The sequence below is a fragment of the Gigantopelta aegis genome, chromosome 4 (assembly GCF_016097555.1).
Source record: "Gigantopelta aegis isolate Gae_Host chromosome 4, Gae_host_genome, whole genome shotgun sequence".
Lineage (NCBI taxonomy): Eukaryota > Metazoa > Mollusca > Gastropoda > Neomphalida > Peltospiridae > Gigantopelta > Gigantopelta aegis.
The window spans coordinates 115,005,471-115,023,818 of NC_054702.1; the positions used below are offsets into that span (position 1 = coordinate 115,005,471).

Consider the following 18,348-nt stretch of genomic DNA (forward strand, 5'->3'; position numbering starts at 1 on the left):
AATGTGTAAGTTCCACATGCCAGGAAAACGCGTTTTAGGCATTCAGAGATTTAAAATGTTTCGGGGAGGCATGCCCTTGGAGCCCCAAAGTTCAGGCGTTTCGAGCCCTGAAGTAACTTCATATCCAAAAGGCCCTGGCATATACCTAATCCTATCCTCCAACTCGAAATGCTGGCTACGTGCCTGGGCCCGTTCCACGAAGCAATCTTAGAACTACTAAATACCTACTATCGCAACCTTTTTTTTTCTCTTAACATCGCCAGCCCGTTCTAACGTAGCTTATCGTCCGTTGCCCTGTTTCGGCGAGTTCCTGTTTCGTGGTTGCGTCGTTTGTGCGCAGCAGTACGTACCATTTGAATATTTTTTTTACGAATTTGACTTTTACGTGGGAAAAGTAAATAAATGTTTGTCATAATCACACAAATGTTCGCAAAAATAAAATTAAAACGAGCAAAGAAAGCAAGATTGAACTTTACTCACTCATAAACACGGCACATTTCTAAATACCTTTTTTCTATGATTTCCAAAGACTGTAATTTGAAGAAACTTAATTTTAAAAACTATTTCTGTTTGTTCTCATCTGTACCGGTATCTGGTTATTGAAGTCTCATGATTGTTACGGCGTCTGCTGGTAAAACTCTCTTTACAGATACTTGCCAAAGATATATGGTCCTTATATGTTTTACCATAAATATCTTTCTGCATATATTTATATATACTGAGTCAAATTAAAAACTTCACAACCGTTTTATCTTGGCTAATTAGCAAATATGACAGAAGAACGTGTTAAATAAGTTTTTTTAATTGTATGATGTCCATTCGTAGAGGTGAGCGGTTCGCAGCCGATTTCGGATCGTTTGCGCGGACACTCGACGTCTAAAAAGTTCATTACCGGTTGCTGTAGCTGTCATGAAACGGTTGCGGAAGTCACTAACACAATATGACGGTCATCTGCCTGTGACGTCACACGTGGTCTACCCGGTCGGGGGCGATCAGCTGTGGTGCCCGTGTGTTGTACTCGTGTCCGCAGATCATAAAGTGCCCGTCGACTGCAACCCAACGCCCTTGCAACGTCAGCTACTGACGTTGCCGCATGCAACATGCCGACGACACGTCCACGCTGCACATTAGTGAGGCGTTGCATCGAAACATGCCGTAACAAATATCGTTTTAATGTGGGGTTTTTTCGTTGTATCAGACTACCGTGAGCAAGTAACGATGAAAACACTATTGTAGTCACGTGACCAGTGGCACGTGCAAAGCCACTTTTGCCTGAATGGTGCTGTGCACGTGCTATGGACCGGGTTACGTGGGCTGTGATGGGCTTCAAATGAAGTATAGACATTGCCATTACAATATTTATTCCTAAAAAATATCTGCTTTTAACACTCATTGACTTTATTCAAATTTTAGAGGACTCGAGGACTCCATTTTGTAATTTGCCTTAAAATATTTAAAATATTTTTTTTATAAATTATTATAAGTAAATGTTTTGTTGAACAACGTACATGTTTTGATAAAACACTGAAAGGTTTGTGTTGGAAAGTTTTTGCTGTAAGCTATACCACTAAACGTATCACCCACCAAAACAGTTAACTAGGTAACAGTATTTATTGCTGATGGATACTATAGGTTTTTTTTTACGTCCGTGTAGTAAACTTAGCTACTTAGCGGCTAGTTTAGTGCTCATGTGAAGTGTAGAAATACTAATAAAAGGTACGTATTTGAATAATAACTGTGTGTTTATAAATGCTTATGCTCACCAAAACTGGTCCATCCATGATACTATCGTCATAAATTACGGTGACAATTTACAATTGGTAAGAGGCAGTTGTAAGCCACAAAGGTAGCTGATAATTGTCAGTTAGATGATGATTTGGTCATTTTCTAAGAAGGATACTAACTATTTGTGTAAAAATACATCTAATATATACCAAATACCTTTTATGAAACTCAGCGTTCGATGAAAAACATTTTAGGCCATACGACCTTCACGTGAAAATACGGGAGACAACTCTCATGTCTTATGCATTTAGCAATTATCTTTAGCAAAGAAAGAAAGAAAGAAATGTTTTATGTAACGACGCACTCAACACATTTTATTTACGGTTATATGGTGTCAGACATATGGTTAAGGACCACACATATTTTGAGAGGAAACCCGCTGTCGCCACTACATGGGCTACTCTTTCCGATTAGCAGCAAGATATCTTTTATTTGCGCTTCCCACAGGCAGGATAGCACAAACCATGACCTTTGTTGAACCAGTTATGGATCACTGGTCGGTGCAAGTGGTTTACACCTACCCATTGAGCCTTACGGAGCACTCACTCAGGGTTTGGAGTCGGTATCTGGATTAACAATCCCATGCCTCGACTAGGATCCGAACCCAGTACCTACCAGCCTGTAGACCGATGGCCTAACCACGATGCCACCGAGGCCGGTTTAACAGCTCTTGTTGCACGTTATGAGTGTCTATTATGGGGAAATGTATAGAAAACTGGTCAAGCTGCACGCTTCGTAGTCTAACTGGCGACAGCAAGATTGCTTGTTTTGTCTCTCGACTAAAAGTGACGTCACACTAAATGACTGCCTCGTACGAGAATAGCCGATCGCACAACAGTCGATGAAATCGTAATGATAGTGTTGTTACAATCGCTGTTCCCGTAGCTATTCTCGTATCGCGTGGCATCGCTTTAAATATGACAGTAACCAGGTGTTAGATAACAAAGAGTTGTAATTTTAAAGTGTACCGAGCTGTCGTTAAAGCAAAATGTCTTCTTTTTTCCCATAGGAACTTCAATCATTGAGTCCAGACTATCCCCATGATGTTTCACAAATGCCCCATAATGTAAAGAAGAACAGATATAATAAGATCTATGCATGTATGTACTGAAATCCTGACTGTTGGTTCTTTGTCCAGGGCAACGCTTAGGTAACTGCGGGTTCAAGTGATGCAGGGTGCCATGTTATGAGGGCAGGATTAGAGGTCACTCGCGCTACGTTTACTTCAGCTGTCATGTTTGCTTCTAAACGACGAGTTACCGATGTCTAATTAAAGCAGAGGTGGTTATCGTAAATTTAGCACATCTAATTTTAGGCAGGAAGCCAGCAGAATAGTGTGCAGCATAGTTATGGTAGAATACGTTATAATGTGTGCCACTATTTATATATAGTAACACACATTATATATACTCTTCAAAAAAAGAAACGCAAAAGGGTACAAATGGGTTATAACTCCGATTTTATGTTTCCTACCGGTTCATGCTTTGTGAATATAAGGTCATTGCATGTCCCAAACACATTCCCACGGTTACATTCGATAAAACGCAGCTACTGTACAATAAAGTTCCAAAATGTGAATATTCGCAAAAACGCAGCCACGTGCAAACCATGTCACCACTGCACGTGCGTTGTCTGCACGTGCAACATGAACACCGACAGTATAAAAGTGCAGGGTGTTCGCTTGCCTGGCCTCTGTATCTGGCCGACAGTTGACAATCCAGGACATGCCACGTCTCAGTGAACCGCAGAGAAACAATGCCATCGGCCGACTAGACGCAGGCGAATCCAGAACGGCCGTTGCCAGGGCATTCCATGTGTCCCCAAGCACCATCTCCAGACTGGGACCGTTACCAGCAACATGGATCAACACGTGACCTCCCTAGATCCGGTCGACCACGGGTCACTACCCCCGGGCAGGACCGCTACATCCGGGTACGCCACCTTCGGGAACGATTGACTACTGCCACCTCCACAGCCGCAGCAATACCAGGTTTGCGCAGGATATCCGACCAGACCGTACGGAACCGCCTACGTGAGGTAGGAATTCGTGCCAGACGTCCAGTTCGAGGTGTCATCTTAACACCACAATACCGTCGACTCCGACTGCAGTGGTGCCAGATTCATCGACAATGGCCTCAACTGCGATGGAGACAGGTGTGGTTCAGTGACGAGTCCCGATTTCTGCTCCGACGTCATGAGCATCGTGGTCGTGGTGAACGTTATGCGGCAAACTGCGTGCAGGAAGTGGACAGATTCGGCGGGGGTAGTGTCATGGTGTGGGCAGCCATCTCACACACTGGCAGAACTGACCTGGTCCACGTGCAGGGCAACCTGAATGCACAGGGCTACATTGACCAGATCCTCCGGCCACACATCGTTCCAGTTATGGCCAACGCCAACGCAGTGTTCCAACATGCCAACGCAGTGTTCCAACATGACAACGCCAGGCCTCACACAGCACGTCTCACAACGGCTTTCCTACAGAACAACAACATTAATGTCCTTCCTTGGCCATCGATATCACCGGATTTGAACCCAATTGAGCATCTATGGGACGAGTTGGACCGACGCCTCCGACAGCGACAACCACAGCCCCAGACCCTGCCCGAGCTGGCAGCAGCCTTGCAGGCCGAGTGGGCCACCATCCCCCGGGACGTCATCCGTACTCTGGTTGCTTCAATGGGCAGGCGGTGCCAGGCAGTTGTAAACACACGCGGAGGCCACACCCGGTATTGACTCCAGATGACCTTGACCTTGGTGGTGTGTCCTATCACTTACTCACAATGGACTAGAGTGAATTGTGAACAATCCTGCAACATTTGGTAGTTATCGGACTCACCATTCAATAATTAAATCAATTCTCCAAATGTTACGACAATGTGGTTTTGCGTTTCTTCTTTTGAAGAGTATATATATATATATATATATATATATATATATATATATATATATATAGAAAAACACATACTATAACGTAGCGCACGCCTGTCCTGGGCACAGGTGCCGGCCTTGACTGGCTCCTCCGTCCAGGACAGGAAAGGGGTGAGGTGTGTTGGAAGGGGGATTGCCTGCACTGACAGATGCAAGAGAGCACCAGCATTCCGACCGGGGTCGGTAACAGGCGGAGGGTCGTATTATAATCGTTTCTCAAATTTATCTACAATGGCTATTTAGGATGTTTATTGGTATCGGTTTTTAATTATTATAATATTTGCTTTGAATTTTATAGTAGTCATTTGTGTTTAAGTCATCTCAAATGACTATTTGCGATGAAGGCACCCCCTCCCCATGAGAACGAAAATGTACGGTTTTCTGCCATAAGGCTGAAGTATAACACATCCACTAGAGATTGCGCTCCTACCCCACCCCCACCCCCCACCCCCAACTAGACTGTGCCACGTCCACTAGATATTGTGCTCCTACCAACTTCCAGATATCGTTCGTGTGATGTTTGTGTTAATTGTCTTGTCTTTCAGTCGACAGAACTCGAGTGAAGACTCCCATGAATGAACGTGATGATACCAAGAACTATATAAACGCCAACTACATCGACGTGAGTTCAGCTTAGTTGCATTACATTTCATCTGTACTTAGTTCCATGCTTATATCCAATTAAATTCAAGCACGCTGTCCTGGACACACATCAGCTATCTGAGCTGTCTGTCCTAAGAAGAGAGTGGGTTAGTGGTGAATGAGAGAGGTCGGCATTGGGGGGCAGGGGGCAATTACCCCCCCCCCCCCCCCCCAATTCGGGCAAAACAGTGGGAAAAACAGTGGGGAAAATTCGAGCAAATTTTATCTGGGTAAAATTTCGGGCAAATCAACCCCTCCAGCCCCCCTAAATCAAAGAGTCCCCATACGCCCATGCACACATGTATATAAATATAAATATATATAAACAAAGAAAAGTGGGAGCACATTTCTTCTTTCCAAACCCACCATTTTTATAGGTACTGTTGTTTAGATTCATTATTTTTATTGTGCAAATACGATCAGCTGCGTTGGTAATCAGAAATGTAAAAACGATGAAACACTGACCTCAATAATCAGATCGTAATGCGTTACAAGGGAGATAATTGAATCATGAACTTGTTCACAAAAATATAAATATGATTTTTATATTTTCACTGTAACTAAAATAAAGTGAAAATATGACTTCACTGAATATCACTTATGGTTTCTGTAGATCTATATAGTTCATTACTATCTATATAATAAAGATATTTATCTAGTCATCATATTTTGTCAATGTATACAGTGATTGCAGGATAAATGTGAATAATACATCCTAGGCGATTCTTTAACTGGACAAATATATACTACTCAAAAGAATTTAAGGGTCCAAAATTTATAACCAAATAAGTTTCAGAGTGTATTAGATTGATGATGTAAACACACCAAATGTTTTATTTATTGTTCCATATTTACAAAAAACCCACAAATAAACGTCACTGTATACAAGAAAGTCACATAACATGCTGTCAAAGTTGAAGGTTGTCAAACATGGATTTTACACATTAGAACATTCGTTTAATAGTGTGTGAATCCACCCCTGGCGCGAATACACTCGACACATCGTTGCCTCATGCTGTTGATCAGACGTCTGAAGAACTCTTGGGGAATGGCCTGCCACTCTGCCATAAGAAGTTGACCCAGGTCATGAAGGTTGGCCGGAGGGGCATGGTTATCCCGAACTCTCCTGCCTAATTCGTCCCAGGCGTTCTCTATTGGGGCCAAGTCAGGCGAATATGCTGGCCAATCCATCCTGGCGATACCTTGTTGTCTGAGAAAGTCCGTTACCACCCTGGCGCGGTGGGGTCTGGCATTGTCATCCTGCAGAACTGCCCCGCCGCCAATCTGCTGAAGGCCAGGGAGAACCAACGGCCGGATAATCTCATTCAGATAGCGGATTCAATTCAGATTGCCATCCACCACATAGAGGTGGGTCCTGTGGTGGATAGAGATGCCGCCCCACACCATGACGCTGTCACCGCCGAACCGTTGACGTTGTCTAATGTTAACGTCAGCGAAGCGCTCCCCAGGACGTCTGTAGACACGAACCCGACCGTCGTTGAACTGGAGACTAAACCTGGACTCATCAGTGAACATCACTCGACCCCACTGAACACGTTGCCACCGCAGATGAAGCGTGCACCAGTGACGTCTGGCCGTTCTGTGACGTGGTAGGAGTGGTGGTCGAACAGCCTGGCGACGGCAGCGTAGATTATTGGCTCTCAGACGATTGCGTATGGTTTGATCAGACACTCGAGTTCCAGTCGCAGTCCGCAGATTGTCACGTAATCGGCGTGCAGTGGTTGTGCGTTGACGTAGAGCCATATTGGTGATGTAGCGGTCCTCTCTATTTGTAGTGCTTCGGGGTCTTCCCGAACGTGGACGATTTCGAACAGAATTCGTTGCTTGGTACCGTTGCCACAGCCGGCCAACGACACTTTGACTGACACCAAGTCTCAGAGCAACATTTCTTTGCGTATTGCCATCCTGAATCCAAGCAATAGCCCTTCCTCGATCTTCGATAGTCAGTTGAAGTCGTACCATTGTCGAATTTGGCGTGTGCACCGTACACGAACGCAAGCTCCAATTATACACGGAAATGTAGCATTGGGAACATGAAATACACGTGCAAAGCGTGCAAATGAAGTGCTTTGTGAAAAAGCAAGTTATGGGCACTTAGCAGACCTTTCGCTTTCGCCCTAATTGACATGGAAATGTAAGCATGTTTTCGCCATTAGAACTAGTCGACAGTGTCAATGACAGTGGATTTTAATTCATTTATGGGTTGCTTAGACCCACTTTCGTCAAAATGGAACAATACCATGCGTGACATTATGGTCTAGCTAATATAATTGACATTCAGAAAATAATGTCGAAAATATCGTCTGACCCTTAAATTCTTTTGAGTAGTATATATTATTGTCAGATGTGGATATCTTCATACACAGACATTGGCCTGTATCCATCAATGTTTTAATGTCAGACCACATTAGAGGCTACCTTAATAGAGAATCCCCATCACGATCTATTATGTAAACTCGTTATTTACTATTATAATACATTGCTGTTTATCCAGGGGTTCAATCACAAACATGAATATATCGCTACCCAAGGACCGTTGAAGAATACGTTGAACGATTTCTGGAGGATGGTTTGGGAACATGATTCCAAAGTCATTGTGATGCTCTCTGGTATTCAAGAGAAACAGAAGGTCAGAATAAAACCTATATCTGTGTGTGCGTTCTCTTTACACCAGTCTAATAATTTAATATTAATATGATTGTTTTATTAATAACGTTTTTAGTAATATACATAGGTGTTTGAAGCTGACAGAAACGTTTAGTGTTATTTAATTGTAAGGATTGTCTGTTTCTTTTACATTCATTGGCGAGAATTTAAAAAGAAATCATTCGCCGATACGCGAATGGTGTTTTATTTGTTTTGTTTGTTCATGCCCTGTTTAATATAAAAGAAATAATAGACAACCCTTAAATGTAACAACTGAGAGTCATAGAAACAGACCCTTTAAACGACATCATTGTGTATGTTTGCCCTTTTTAGCCCACTAAATGAATATGTCCTCGTGAAATGACTGTACGTAGGTACCTCAGATGCATGTACACGTCTGTGAGAAGATACGTCTTTCCAGTATCACGTCTCCGGTCCTTGAGAGAGAGAGAGAGAGAGAGAGAGAGAGAGAGAGAGAGAGAGAGAGAGAGAGAGAGAGAGAGAGAGAGAGAGGTTTGTTTTGTATAACTACACCTCTAAGAGCACATTGATTTATTAATCTTAATCGGCCTTTGACATACAGACGCAATAATTTCCATGAGACTGCCCGATTCAGCATCAACCTTTACTGCTGAAACCTGGGCAATCATTAAAGCCCTGGAACAGATTAAGGATTCATGTGCATCCAAATATATTATTTTTACAGACTCACTTTCGTGTCTCCATGCTTTACAGTACATGAAATTGGAGCATCCCTTAGTTGGGATGGTGATAGAAAGTGTGTCTTTTTATCAATTGCCAATAAACATGTTATTTTTTGTGGGTACCCAGCCATGTTGGCATTAAGTGTAACGAAAAGGCAGATGTTGCTGCCAAGTCTGCTTTGAACTTGCCCCGTGTCCATGTTGGTGCCCCCTACAGTGATTTTAAATTTCATATTAACCAATATATCTTTTCGACTTGGCAAGACGATTGGGACGGTGCGGTTGCGAACAAGCTTCATTCTGTCAAGGCAGTCCTGGGGGAGTGGCAGTCATCCTACAGGCGATGCAGGAAGGATAAAGTAGTCTTGTGCCGTGCCCGCATCGGCCATACATATTTGACGCATTCATTTATTTTAAAGAAGGACCCTCCCCCTCAGTGTGAACATTGTCAGTGTACACTGACTGTGCGCGATATTTTGGTGGAGTGTGATCATCTCAAGCCGACGAGAAATGATACATTTGGCAACAGAAATGTTTTGGAATCTTTTAAATTCCATCCAGAATTAATTGTAAAGTTTTTAAAACACTTTGACTTCTATACAAAGTTTTAAAATGTACTTACCTTGATTTTATGTATTGCATTATACTTCTCACCCACAGCTCCTTACACTGTGTTTTTACATAAATATATATAAATAATATTTTCATATACTTACCATTTGTGACACCCAATAGCCGATGTGTATTTTTATGCTGGGTGTCGTTAAACATTCATTCAATATTTGCAGTTACAGTATATATCACAGTACGAACGGAAGTGTACACTAAATGACAAGCTGCGGTTATCTGCAGCTCTAGCTGCATTAATAAAGATTATTATATGAGATTTGAAGCCCGTCAAAGCATTTTTTTTATATGAAGTGGGGTGGGCACGAGATATGTAGGGGGGTCCGGGGTATGCTCTCCCGGTGAGATTTTTAAAACTGGATGGCTTTAAACGCTTGTTCTTGGCATCTGAATCGTAAAATTAGCCATTTTTAAACAATAATTTTAAAACTATTTTAAGCATTATTTTGCATAGTATTATAACCCAAGAATGTGTATTTTTCCCCTTGGCATCTTGATAGCAAACTTACCCATTTTTAGACAGTGATCACTTCCTCTTTTGGAGTTTTATAACCCAAACATTATTATTTAGAAGATTTCAAACCCGTTACTCTTAGATTTCAATAACTAAATCGTGAATTTTAGCGTTGACCGGGGGCGGGAGAACGGGAAGGTGGACCCGGAAAAAAGCCATAGAATCAAGTTTGCTTCGTATATAAGTATGCATATCATATATTTCTTTGTAATTTGCCCTTGACGTTTTCAAAGGGCACTATTCTAGGGACGGATCTGTCTAGGTAGAGCAGACATAGCCTACACAAAAAAAACCCAAAAAAAACCCCAGAGACGTTTTAACGATTGTAATTACATATCAAATATATTTTTCTGCATAAAATATTAGTTGCTGTATATTAAATGTGTTTCTGATCGTTCTAATATTTGTACTAGGTTAAATTTCATTTTATTTCCTAAAATATATTTTTGTTCGTACGTACGAAATTATTTGAAGACAGAATCCAGTTTGGGTTTCTTACAAATATCAAGACGACCAGAAACACATTGAATATACAGACACTGATATTCTAAACAAGAAAATATATTTAATATGTAAGTTTAATCGTAGAAATATTTTATTAGTCGGAAACATCTTACAATGCAGCAAACTCGGGAATGTCCCTTTAAATCATCCGTTTTGCTAAATCCATCGTGCTTTTTGGTCGTTCTGGGGTTTGTGGAACTGCAAATTGATTTTATGCCTAACAGTTATGAATTGTCAATGACGGTCACATTACTAACTGTTCTTTTGCTTTGTTTCAGCAAAAGGTGTTCCGATACTGGCCACGATATGTAGGAGATACAATGGAATATGGCAAAATAGCTGTTAAAATGACATATGCAGGTCAAGTGAACAAATATATTACCCGGATATTCACTATGAAAAAGGTAACTAATATAGTACTATCTACATAGGTGATTTAATTCCTCATACAGCAACCTTTAATATGTGAATATAGGTTGATTTTTAAAATGCCAATGCAACACAAACGTAACGTGTCCATACTTGGTTGTTATGGATTTAAAACGTTTTGAAACTGGACAGTGCACTTCACAAATTTTAAAAAGCAGTTCCTTCACCATCATCTATGTAAAAATTATTTTTAAAAGTATCCATGAATTTCCATGATTTTAGAGTATATCGTTTTACCCTCCGTACCCTCTGGCACAAACCCTGATCTTCGTGAACTGGACGGTCATTACCCAAAACAAAGTGTTAAAAATAAAGACGATTTGCTTCATTTGGTCGGACGTAATTTCTCATAACAGATTATTTAATTTAATTAGAATACAAACAACAGTTTAACTTGCTCCGAAATAGCTAAACATTGGGAATCAACACCAAAATGGCGGGAAAAGGTCTCATACCTTTGAATTTGTTTAATTGTATATATCATAAGTTTTTAGGAATATAAAAATGTTATATTTGTCTGCCTGTCATATAAATCCTCATTTCTTGCTTCGTTTTTATTGGTTTGGGAAATAACTCGTCAGGTACGATTCAATACTACGAAAATTCATTAATCCGGACATATTTTGGAAAAGGTGCGGTCTGGATAAACTAGGTTCCATTATATATACACACAGCAGATGCTCCGCCGTGCAACAGTAGCCTAGCGTCATCTTGTCTCCTCTTGTCTCCAATCAACGCTAAGCTACGCTGAGATTAAACAAGCCTTTTTAGTAATTATTTTAAAAACCGTCTTATCAAAACACCTTGGAAATTCACACACATACACGCACGCACACACACGCACGCACACTTTTAAGGGATTGAATCAAATACCTCGAGATAATGCTGAGCATAGCATACGTTTGTAAAAATTATGCCTTGGAGCCTGTAACTTTCCTGACTACTCCACGATATTGACAGTTCTGTAACCACTGTGTGTCAGGGGTAGGGGTGTAGTTCAGTGGTAAAGCACGCTACTGAGGCGCAGTAGGTCGCAGGATCGATCGCCCTCGATGGACTCGTTCTCCGACATTCCCAGTACTCCCTGACTCACCAGTAGACTACATCATGGAAGCTATTATAAAAAATCCCTTGCTGCTTTATCGGTAGCACCATTATATGTAGAACAGCTGGTAGTCATGAGCGATAGTTTACAATATACTGATTCGCTGTTAAACAAGCATTCCTTGCCTTTGTTTTGAGGGACAAGAAGAGCGACAAGTTCATGTTTACTTCATGCCAGGCTGGGAGGAGTTTGATGCCAACATGTCAACGGAAACCCTCATAGACGTTATTAAGAAAATCCGCATACAGATCAACACGTCTCCTCAAGCTCCGGTCATTGTGCACTGCAGGTTAGTAGCTGGCCTTGTGTATTTATAGTTATATTTTACCTAAAGCTCCGGTCATTGTGCACTGCAGGTTAGTGGCTGGCCTTGTGTATTTATAGTTATATTGTACCTCAAGCTCCGGTCATTGTGCACTGCAGGTTAGTGGCTGGCCTTGTGTATTTATAGTTATATTGTACCTCAAGCTCCGGTCATTGTGCACTGCAGGTTAGTGGCTGGCCTTGTGTATTTATAGTTATATTGTACCTAAAGCTCCGGTCATTGTGCACTGCAGGTTAGTGGCTGGCCTTGTGTATTTATAGTTATATTGTACCTCAAGCTCCGGTCATTGTGCACTGCAGGTTAGTGGCTGGCCTTGTGTATTTATAGTTATATTGTACCTCAAGCTCCGGTCATTGTGAACTGCAGGTTAGTGGCTGGCCTTGTGTATTTATAGTTATATTTTACCTAAAGCTCCGGTCATTGTGCACTGCAGGTTAGTGGCTGGCCTTGTGTATTTATAGTTATATTGTACCTCAAGCTCCGGTCATTGTGCACTGCAGGTTAGTGGCTGGCCTTGTGTATTTATAGTTATATTTTACCTAAAGCTCCGGTCATTGTGCACTGCAGGTTAGTGGCTGGCCTTGTGTATTTATAGTTATATTGTACCTCAAGCTCCGGTCATTGTGCACTGCAGGTTAGTGGCTGGCCTTGTGTATTTATAGTTATATTTTACCTAAAGCTCCGGTCATTGTGCACTGCAGGTTAGTGGCTGGCCTTGTGTATTTATAGTTATATTGTACCTCAAGCTCCGGTCATTGTGCACTGCAGGTTAGTAGCTGGCCTTGTGTATTTATAGTTATATTTAAAAAACCCACACACAAAACAAACAAACTTACAAACAGGGTTTTTTCTGCAGGTTAGTGGCTGGTCTCCTGTATTTATAAAAAAGACACAGCTACAAAGACATATTTATAATGCATGTACAGGGCTTAAAGCTTTGGCTTCTAAATTAAAACAAATAACACTAGCCAACTAGGGACAGCTTCTCGCCAATTGTGTGTACTTAACGAATTAAAACAAATAACACTAGCCAACTTGGGACAGCTTCTCGCCAAGTGTGTGTACTTAACGAATTAAAACAAATAACACTAGCCAACTTGGAACAGCTTCTCGCCAAGTGTGTGTACTTAAAGAATTAAAACAAATAACACTAGCCAACTAGGGACAGCTTCTCGCCAAGTGTGTGTACTTAAAGAATTAAAACAAATAACACTAGCCAACTAGGGACAGCTTCTCGCCAAGTGTGTGTACTTAAAGAATTAAAATAATGTTAATCATTAACATGTGTTGTTTTATTTGAAGTCTTTATTTGAAGTCTCAAGCAGTCAACAGAAGAAAATGGTCCGTGCTGTGTCATAAAAATGTCAACATATGATAAACAAATGCATCATTATGTGCTGGATAGTTCATACAATCACTCTATAATTATATCAACAGGTTTTCTTCAATAGCTTGTGATAATGATGTGTCTTCACATTGCATTACGTCAGCTCAATGCCCTGACATGTACAGAGTTCAGAATCACGACAAACAGGTGCATCCTTCACGCTGATGGTGGTGTCCATACAATCCTGAATTGCTGATACTGCAGTAGGTAGAATTAGAATCATTGACTGAATCCTGAGGCTCGACAATGCACGAAAATGGTAGAATGCAACGAATTGGCTTGATTGGCTTTCCATGTGAGTGCATTCTGATGCACAGTGACCATAGTCAGATGGTAAATTTCGCCGGTCTTCCCCTCAAGAACGACTATCAGTGTTATGTGTGTGTGTGTGGGGGGGGGGGGGGTGCACCTGGTTCCCTTCACTGGTGTTGGGCTGTTTGTCCTAGTTTGCAACTCATCAGCATCATTTAGAGTTCCTTCTTGTTCTTTGGGATGAAATGACACGTCTTCCATATTAACTGCTCGAACCTGAAGTAATGCAAGTTCTAGTATTTAAGCCATGGAGTGAAAATTTATTAAATGTGGGGAATTTTCTCGAAGCTCTTATTTTCTACAACTCCATTTTTGGCTCCATGTTTAGCACAGCCACCAACCAATTTAGTTTTCAAATCTTCTTCACCTCGACCCATTTGTGACACAGCGTCTTTAATTGTACAGACAACATCATCGGCATGGCCATCCTCAAGTCCTTACATTTTATTTTGTGGAATTCCATATTTCTTTATGGAACATTCATCACTTCATTCTCCGTTACTGAACCGTCTGTTGCACCATCTATCATCACCGAACAGTATTTAGCTTGAGCGATGCCTGGACACTGCTTTCTTTTATAGTACTACCTAATTGAGTGGAATTTAAAAGCAAATATTAATAAAAGTAAAATCATAGTATTCAGAAAAGGTGGAAATGTGAAAACTGAAGAAAAGTGGACCTATCCGAACAAACTTTAGAAATTGTCGATAGTTTTAACTACCTGGGGGTCTGTCTTCATTAAAATGGAAAATGTAACACCTCTCAGAAGGTAATATGCAACCAAGGTAGAAAAGCTATGGCTGCTTTATTTGCTAAAACTAGTAACTATTTCTTAACAAAGCAAACAGCCACGAGATTCTACATTTGCAATTTTGTAAACGTATTTTAGACGTGAAATGGAGCACTACTAATATGATAGTGTATTATGAATTAGGCCGATCACCTCTGTATGAATATACGAATTGTAAAATATTGGATAAAGTTGTTGAATACAGATAACTATTTTAAAAGAGTGTTATACCGCCCTCTATGACGAGTGCATAAGAAAACCACGTACCATCAACTGGGTTAGTCAAGTACGAGACCTCCTTCTCACTAATGGTTTTGGCCATATATGGTACGATCAAAATGTAGAAAATAGCAGAACATTTTTATCATTATTCAAGCAGAGAATGACAGATCAATTTATTCAGGGTATGTTTGCTGTATTTAATAATTCTCCAAAGTGTCTCCTATACAAATTCATTGTTAATAATTTTTGTCTACAACCTTACCTTCAGAAACCTATCGCCCTGAAATATAAACGTATTTTGAGTAAATTTAGACTTTCTACACATATTCTCTCCATAGAAACGGGCAGATACCATCATATCGATAGAAGCAATAGGATATGTAATCTCTGCAACATGAATGTACTAGAAGACGAATATCACTTTGTTCTAGTTTGTCCGTTCTACTCTACTATAAGAGATAAATATATTAAAACTTATTATTATAATAAACCATCAACTCTGAAATTAACACAACTACTGTCCACCGATAACTCAAGAGAGTTAATTAAACTGTGTAAATACTTGATAACTGCTACCACACATAGAACAGACAACCTTGATTTATGAGTATGTTTTTATTTATGTATTTATTTCATTACTGTATTTTACTATCGACTGTGATAACTTTTAATAGGTCTATCCTGTAGACCTCACCATTCCCCGCAGTGTGTACAATGTATTATTTTATTGTAAATATGTTTGTATGCCTATAAAATGTATATTTTTGGCAAATGATAAACTACTTAAACAGCTATCGTTGAAATCGTTTCGCCACACTTAACATCATTGCTGTTTCTAAGTATAATTGTAAGACCAGTTTTCTTTTGTAGAATTAAGAGTTTAAAATTTAAAAAAAGACATTTCTTGTTTTGCATCGCAATACACAGTGTGTCTGTGAGTGTTTGTTTTTTCATCTATGTCTCAATGGCATTACCCTGTTTTGCAATAGCCCATGTCAGAAATTACGCAATGCGCTAAACATAGTAACAGACGTAATGTTAGTATACGCATGCGTATGCCAAAACCGGAATAGGAGGGCAAACAAACGTGTTTATCTGCATGTAAACAATCGCAAATAAATCGTATTAATGGTAATTGCGTCACTGTTTTTGTGAATTCTGTTACACCAATCACAACCGAGGGCTACCAGGATGATGAAAAAGCATGTAAAATTTAAATAAAAAGACTAAAGGCAAGAGATAGAAAAAAAGTTAGATTTTTGGTTTCTTTTTCCAAACACTAAATTTGGTGTGAGTGCAGGAATTTTAGCAGAGGTGGGCGGGGGTCTAGAATGTGACGAGTGAAGTTTATTTTGGGGTCGAGTCGTGCTTCCCCAGAGAAAATATATTCAATATATAAGTTCAGGCAATGTCAAATGAGTACAACCACATATTTGAAAAAAACAACAACAGACAAACAGGAAAACCTCTAGCCCGAGTACTCTGACGGTAAGAGAGCTAGACGGACATTTGGACAGTTATAACGCTCTCTAACCTGAGTACTCTGACGGTAAGAGAGCTAGACGGACATTTGGACAGTTATAACGCTCTCTAACCCGAGTACTCTGACGGTAAGAGAGCTAGACGGACAGTTATAACGCTCTCTAACCCGAGTACTCTGACCTGTAAGAGAGCTAGCCGGACATTTGGACAGTTATAACGCTCTCTAACCCGAGTACTCTGACGGTAAGAGAGCTAGACGGACACTTGGACAGTTATAACGCTCTCTAAACCCAGTACTCTGACGGTAAGAGAGCTAGACGGACATTTGGACAGTTATAACGCTCTCAAACCCGAGTACTCTGACGGTAAGAGAGCTAGACGGACATTTGGACAGTTATAACGCTCTCTAACCCGAGTACTCTGACGGTAAGAGAGCTAGACGGACATTTGGACAGTTATAACACTCTCTAACCCGAGTACTCTGACGGTAAGAGAGCTAGACGGACATTTGGACAGTTATAACGCTCTCTAACCCGAGTACTCTGACGATAAGAGAGCTAGACGGACATTTGGACATCAATCTCTATAAATTCTGTGCAATCTCTGCATACCAAAGGGCCTCGGTGGCGCAGTGATTAAGCCATCGGACTACAGGCTGGTAGGTACAGGGTTCGCAGCCCGGTACCGGCTCAAACCCAGAGCGAGTTCTTAAGGGTCAATGGGTAGGTATAAAGCCACTACTCCTCTCTCACTAACCACTAAACAACTAACCCACTGTCCTATTAAGACAGCCCACATACCTGAGGTGTGTGCCTAGGACAGTATGCTTGAACCTTAATTGGATATAAGCACGAACATGAAATGAAATGAAATGCCTACCAAATGTTAGTTAAAGATTCCCGCTATAATAAAACAAAATCCTATGTTTGACGTTAAATACCTTTATATCGATCATTTTCGAGCTCTCTAATAACTGTTCTTTTTCACACGTTAATCACTAATACACACACTACAGAAAGAAGCCCGACAGCAACCCCCCCCCCCCCCCCAGTTCATAACGTTCCAGTTAAATACGTAGTTGTTGACGAGTTTCTTCCTGTAGTGTGTGTATTAGTGATTAATGTGTGAAACTTTGTTTATCAGACAATGCTGTATTAGAACGGGTTTCTGTTACTACTGTTTGGTAGGCAGAGATTGCGCAGCAGTTTTATAGATTGATTAGAGGAGGCGGGGTATAGCTCAGTTGTTAGAAATTCAGTAGCTGGTAATTGATGCATGGTGTTATTATACAATCCCAAACTATTTTGCAGTTCTGGACTTGGAAGAACGGGCACGTTCATCGCACTGGACTACCTACAGCAGTGGGTTAAAACCCATGGTTTGGATGACGAAGTCAGTGTGTCTGGCTTTGTGCTACAGATGAGACATGACAGGGGTGGCATGGTACAGACATGGGTAATAACCGGTTTCAATAATAGTATGTGTAGCAAAATCGTCATGCGTTCTGCAAAACCCCCAAAACAAACCCAAAAGTAAACAAACAAACAAACAAAGAACCCCACAAATACAAAGAAACAAAATCGAAATAATAATAAAAAGGAACCGTGCAAAACTCTTTGGTGGAAGCGAGCCTTTATTAGAGACTCGTTTATTATTTGCACTGTCAGTGTACTCTGACGGTGCGCCACATTTTGGTGGAGTGTAAGCATCTTACAGAAACTCGAAAAGATATATTTGGACAACGAAATCTGATGGAATCTTTTCAAATCCATCCAGAACTTATATTCCAGTTTCTACGTGATACTGACTTTTATTGTAAATTTTAATTTTATCTATCTATGATATTTGTATTTTTGCAGTTCTTTACACTGTTTTTATTTGACTATTGAATTTTTATATTGATGTTGATAATCACTATGTTT

General features: G+C 40.6%; 1 protein-coding gene across 4 annotated transcripts in view; it reads left to right on the plus strand.

Annotated features, from left to right (window-relative positions):
• The window catches only part of LOC121371850 (receptor-type tyrosine-protein phosphatase O-like), a 41,446-nt gene that overhangs the window by 6,905 nt on the left and 16,193 nt on the right, over window positions 1–18,348 (plus strand). For 2 of the 4 annotated variants that reach the window (XR_005957835.1, XM_041498054.1), the window contains exons 5-10: window positions 2,795–2,885; window positions 5,262–5,338; window positions 7,874–8,008; window positions 10,653–10,778; window positions 12,046–12,197; window positions 17,737–17,881. Coding sequence is in view for 1 of the 4 variants with exons in the window: in XM_041498054.1 (XP_041353988.1) it covers window positions 2,795–2,885; window positions 5,262–5,338; window positions 7,874–8,008; window positions 10,653–10,778; window positions 12,046–12,197; window positions 17,737–17,881 (726 nt within the window). In the remaining 3 variants the exon portion in view is untranslated. The remainder of the gene's footprint in view (window positions 1–2,794; window positions 2,886–5,261; window positions 5,339–7,873; window positions 8,009–10,652; window positions 10,779–12,045; window positions 12,198–17,736; window positions 17,882–18,348) is intronic. The other 2 variants (XR_005957837.1, XR_005957836.1) reach the window with 1 other exon arrangement.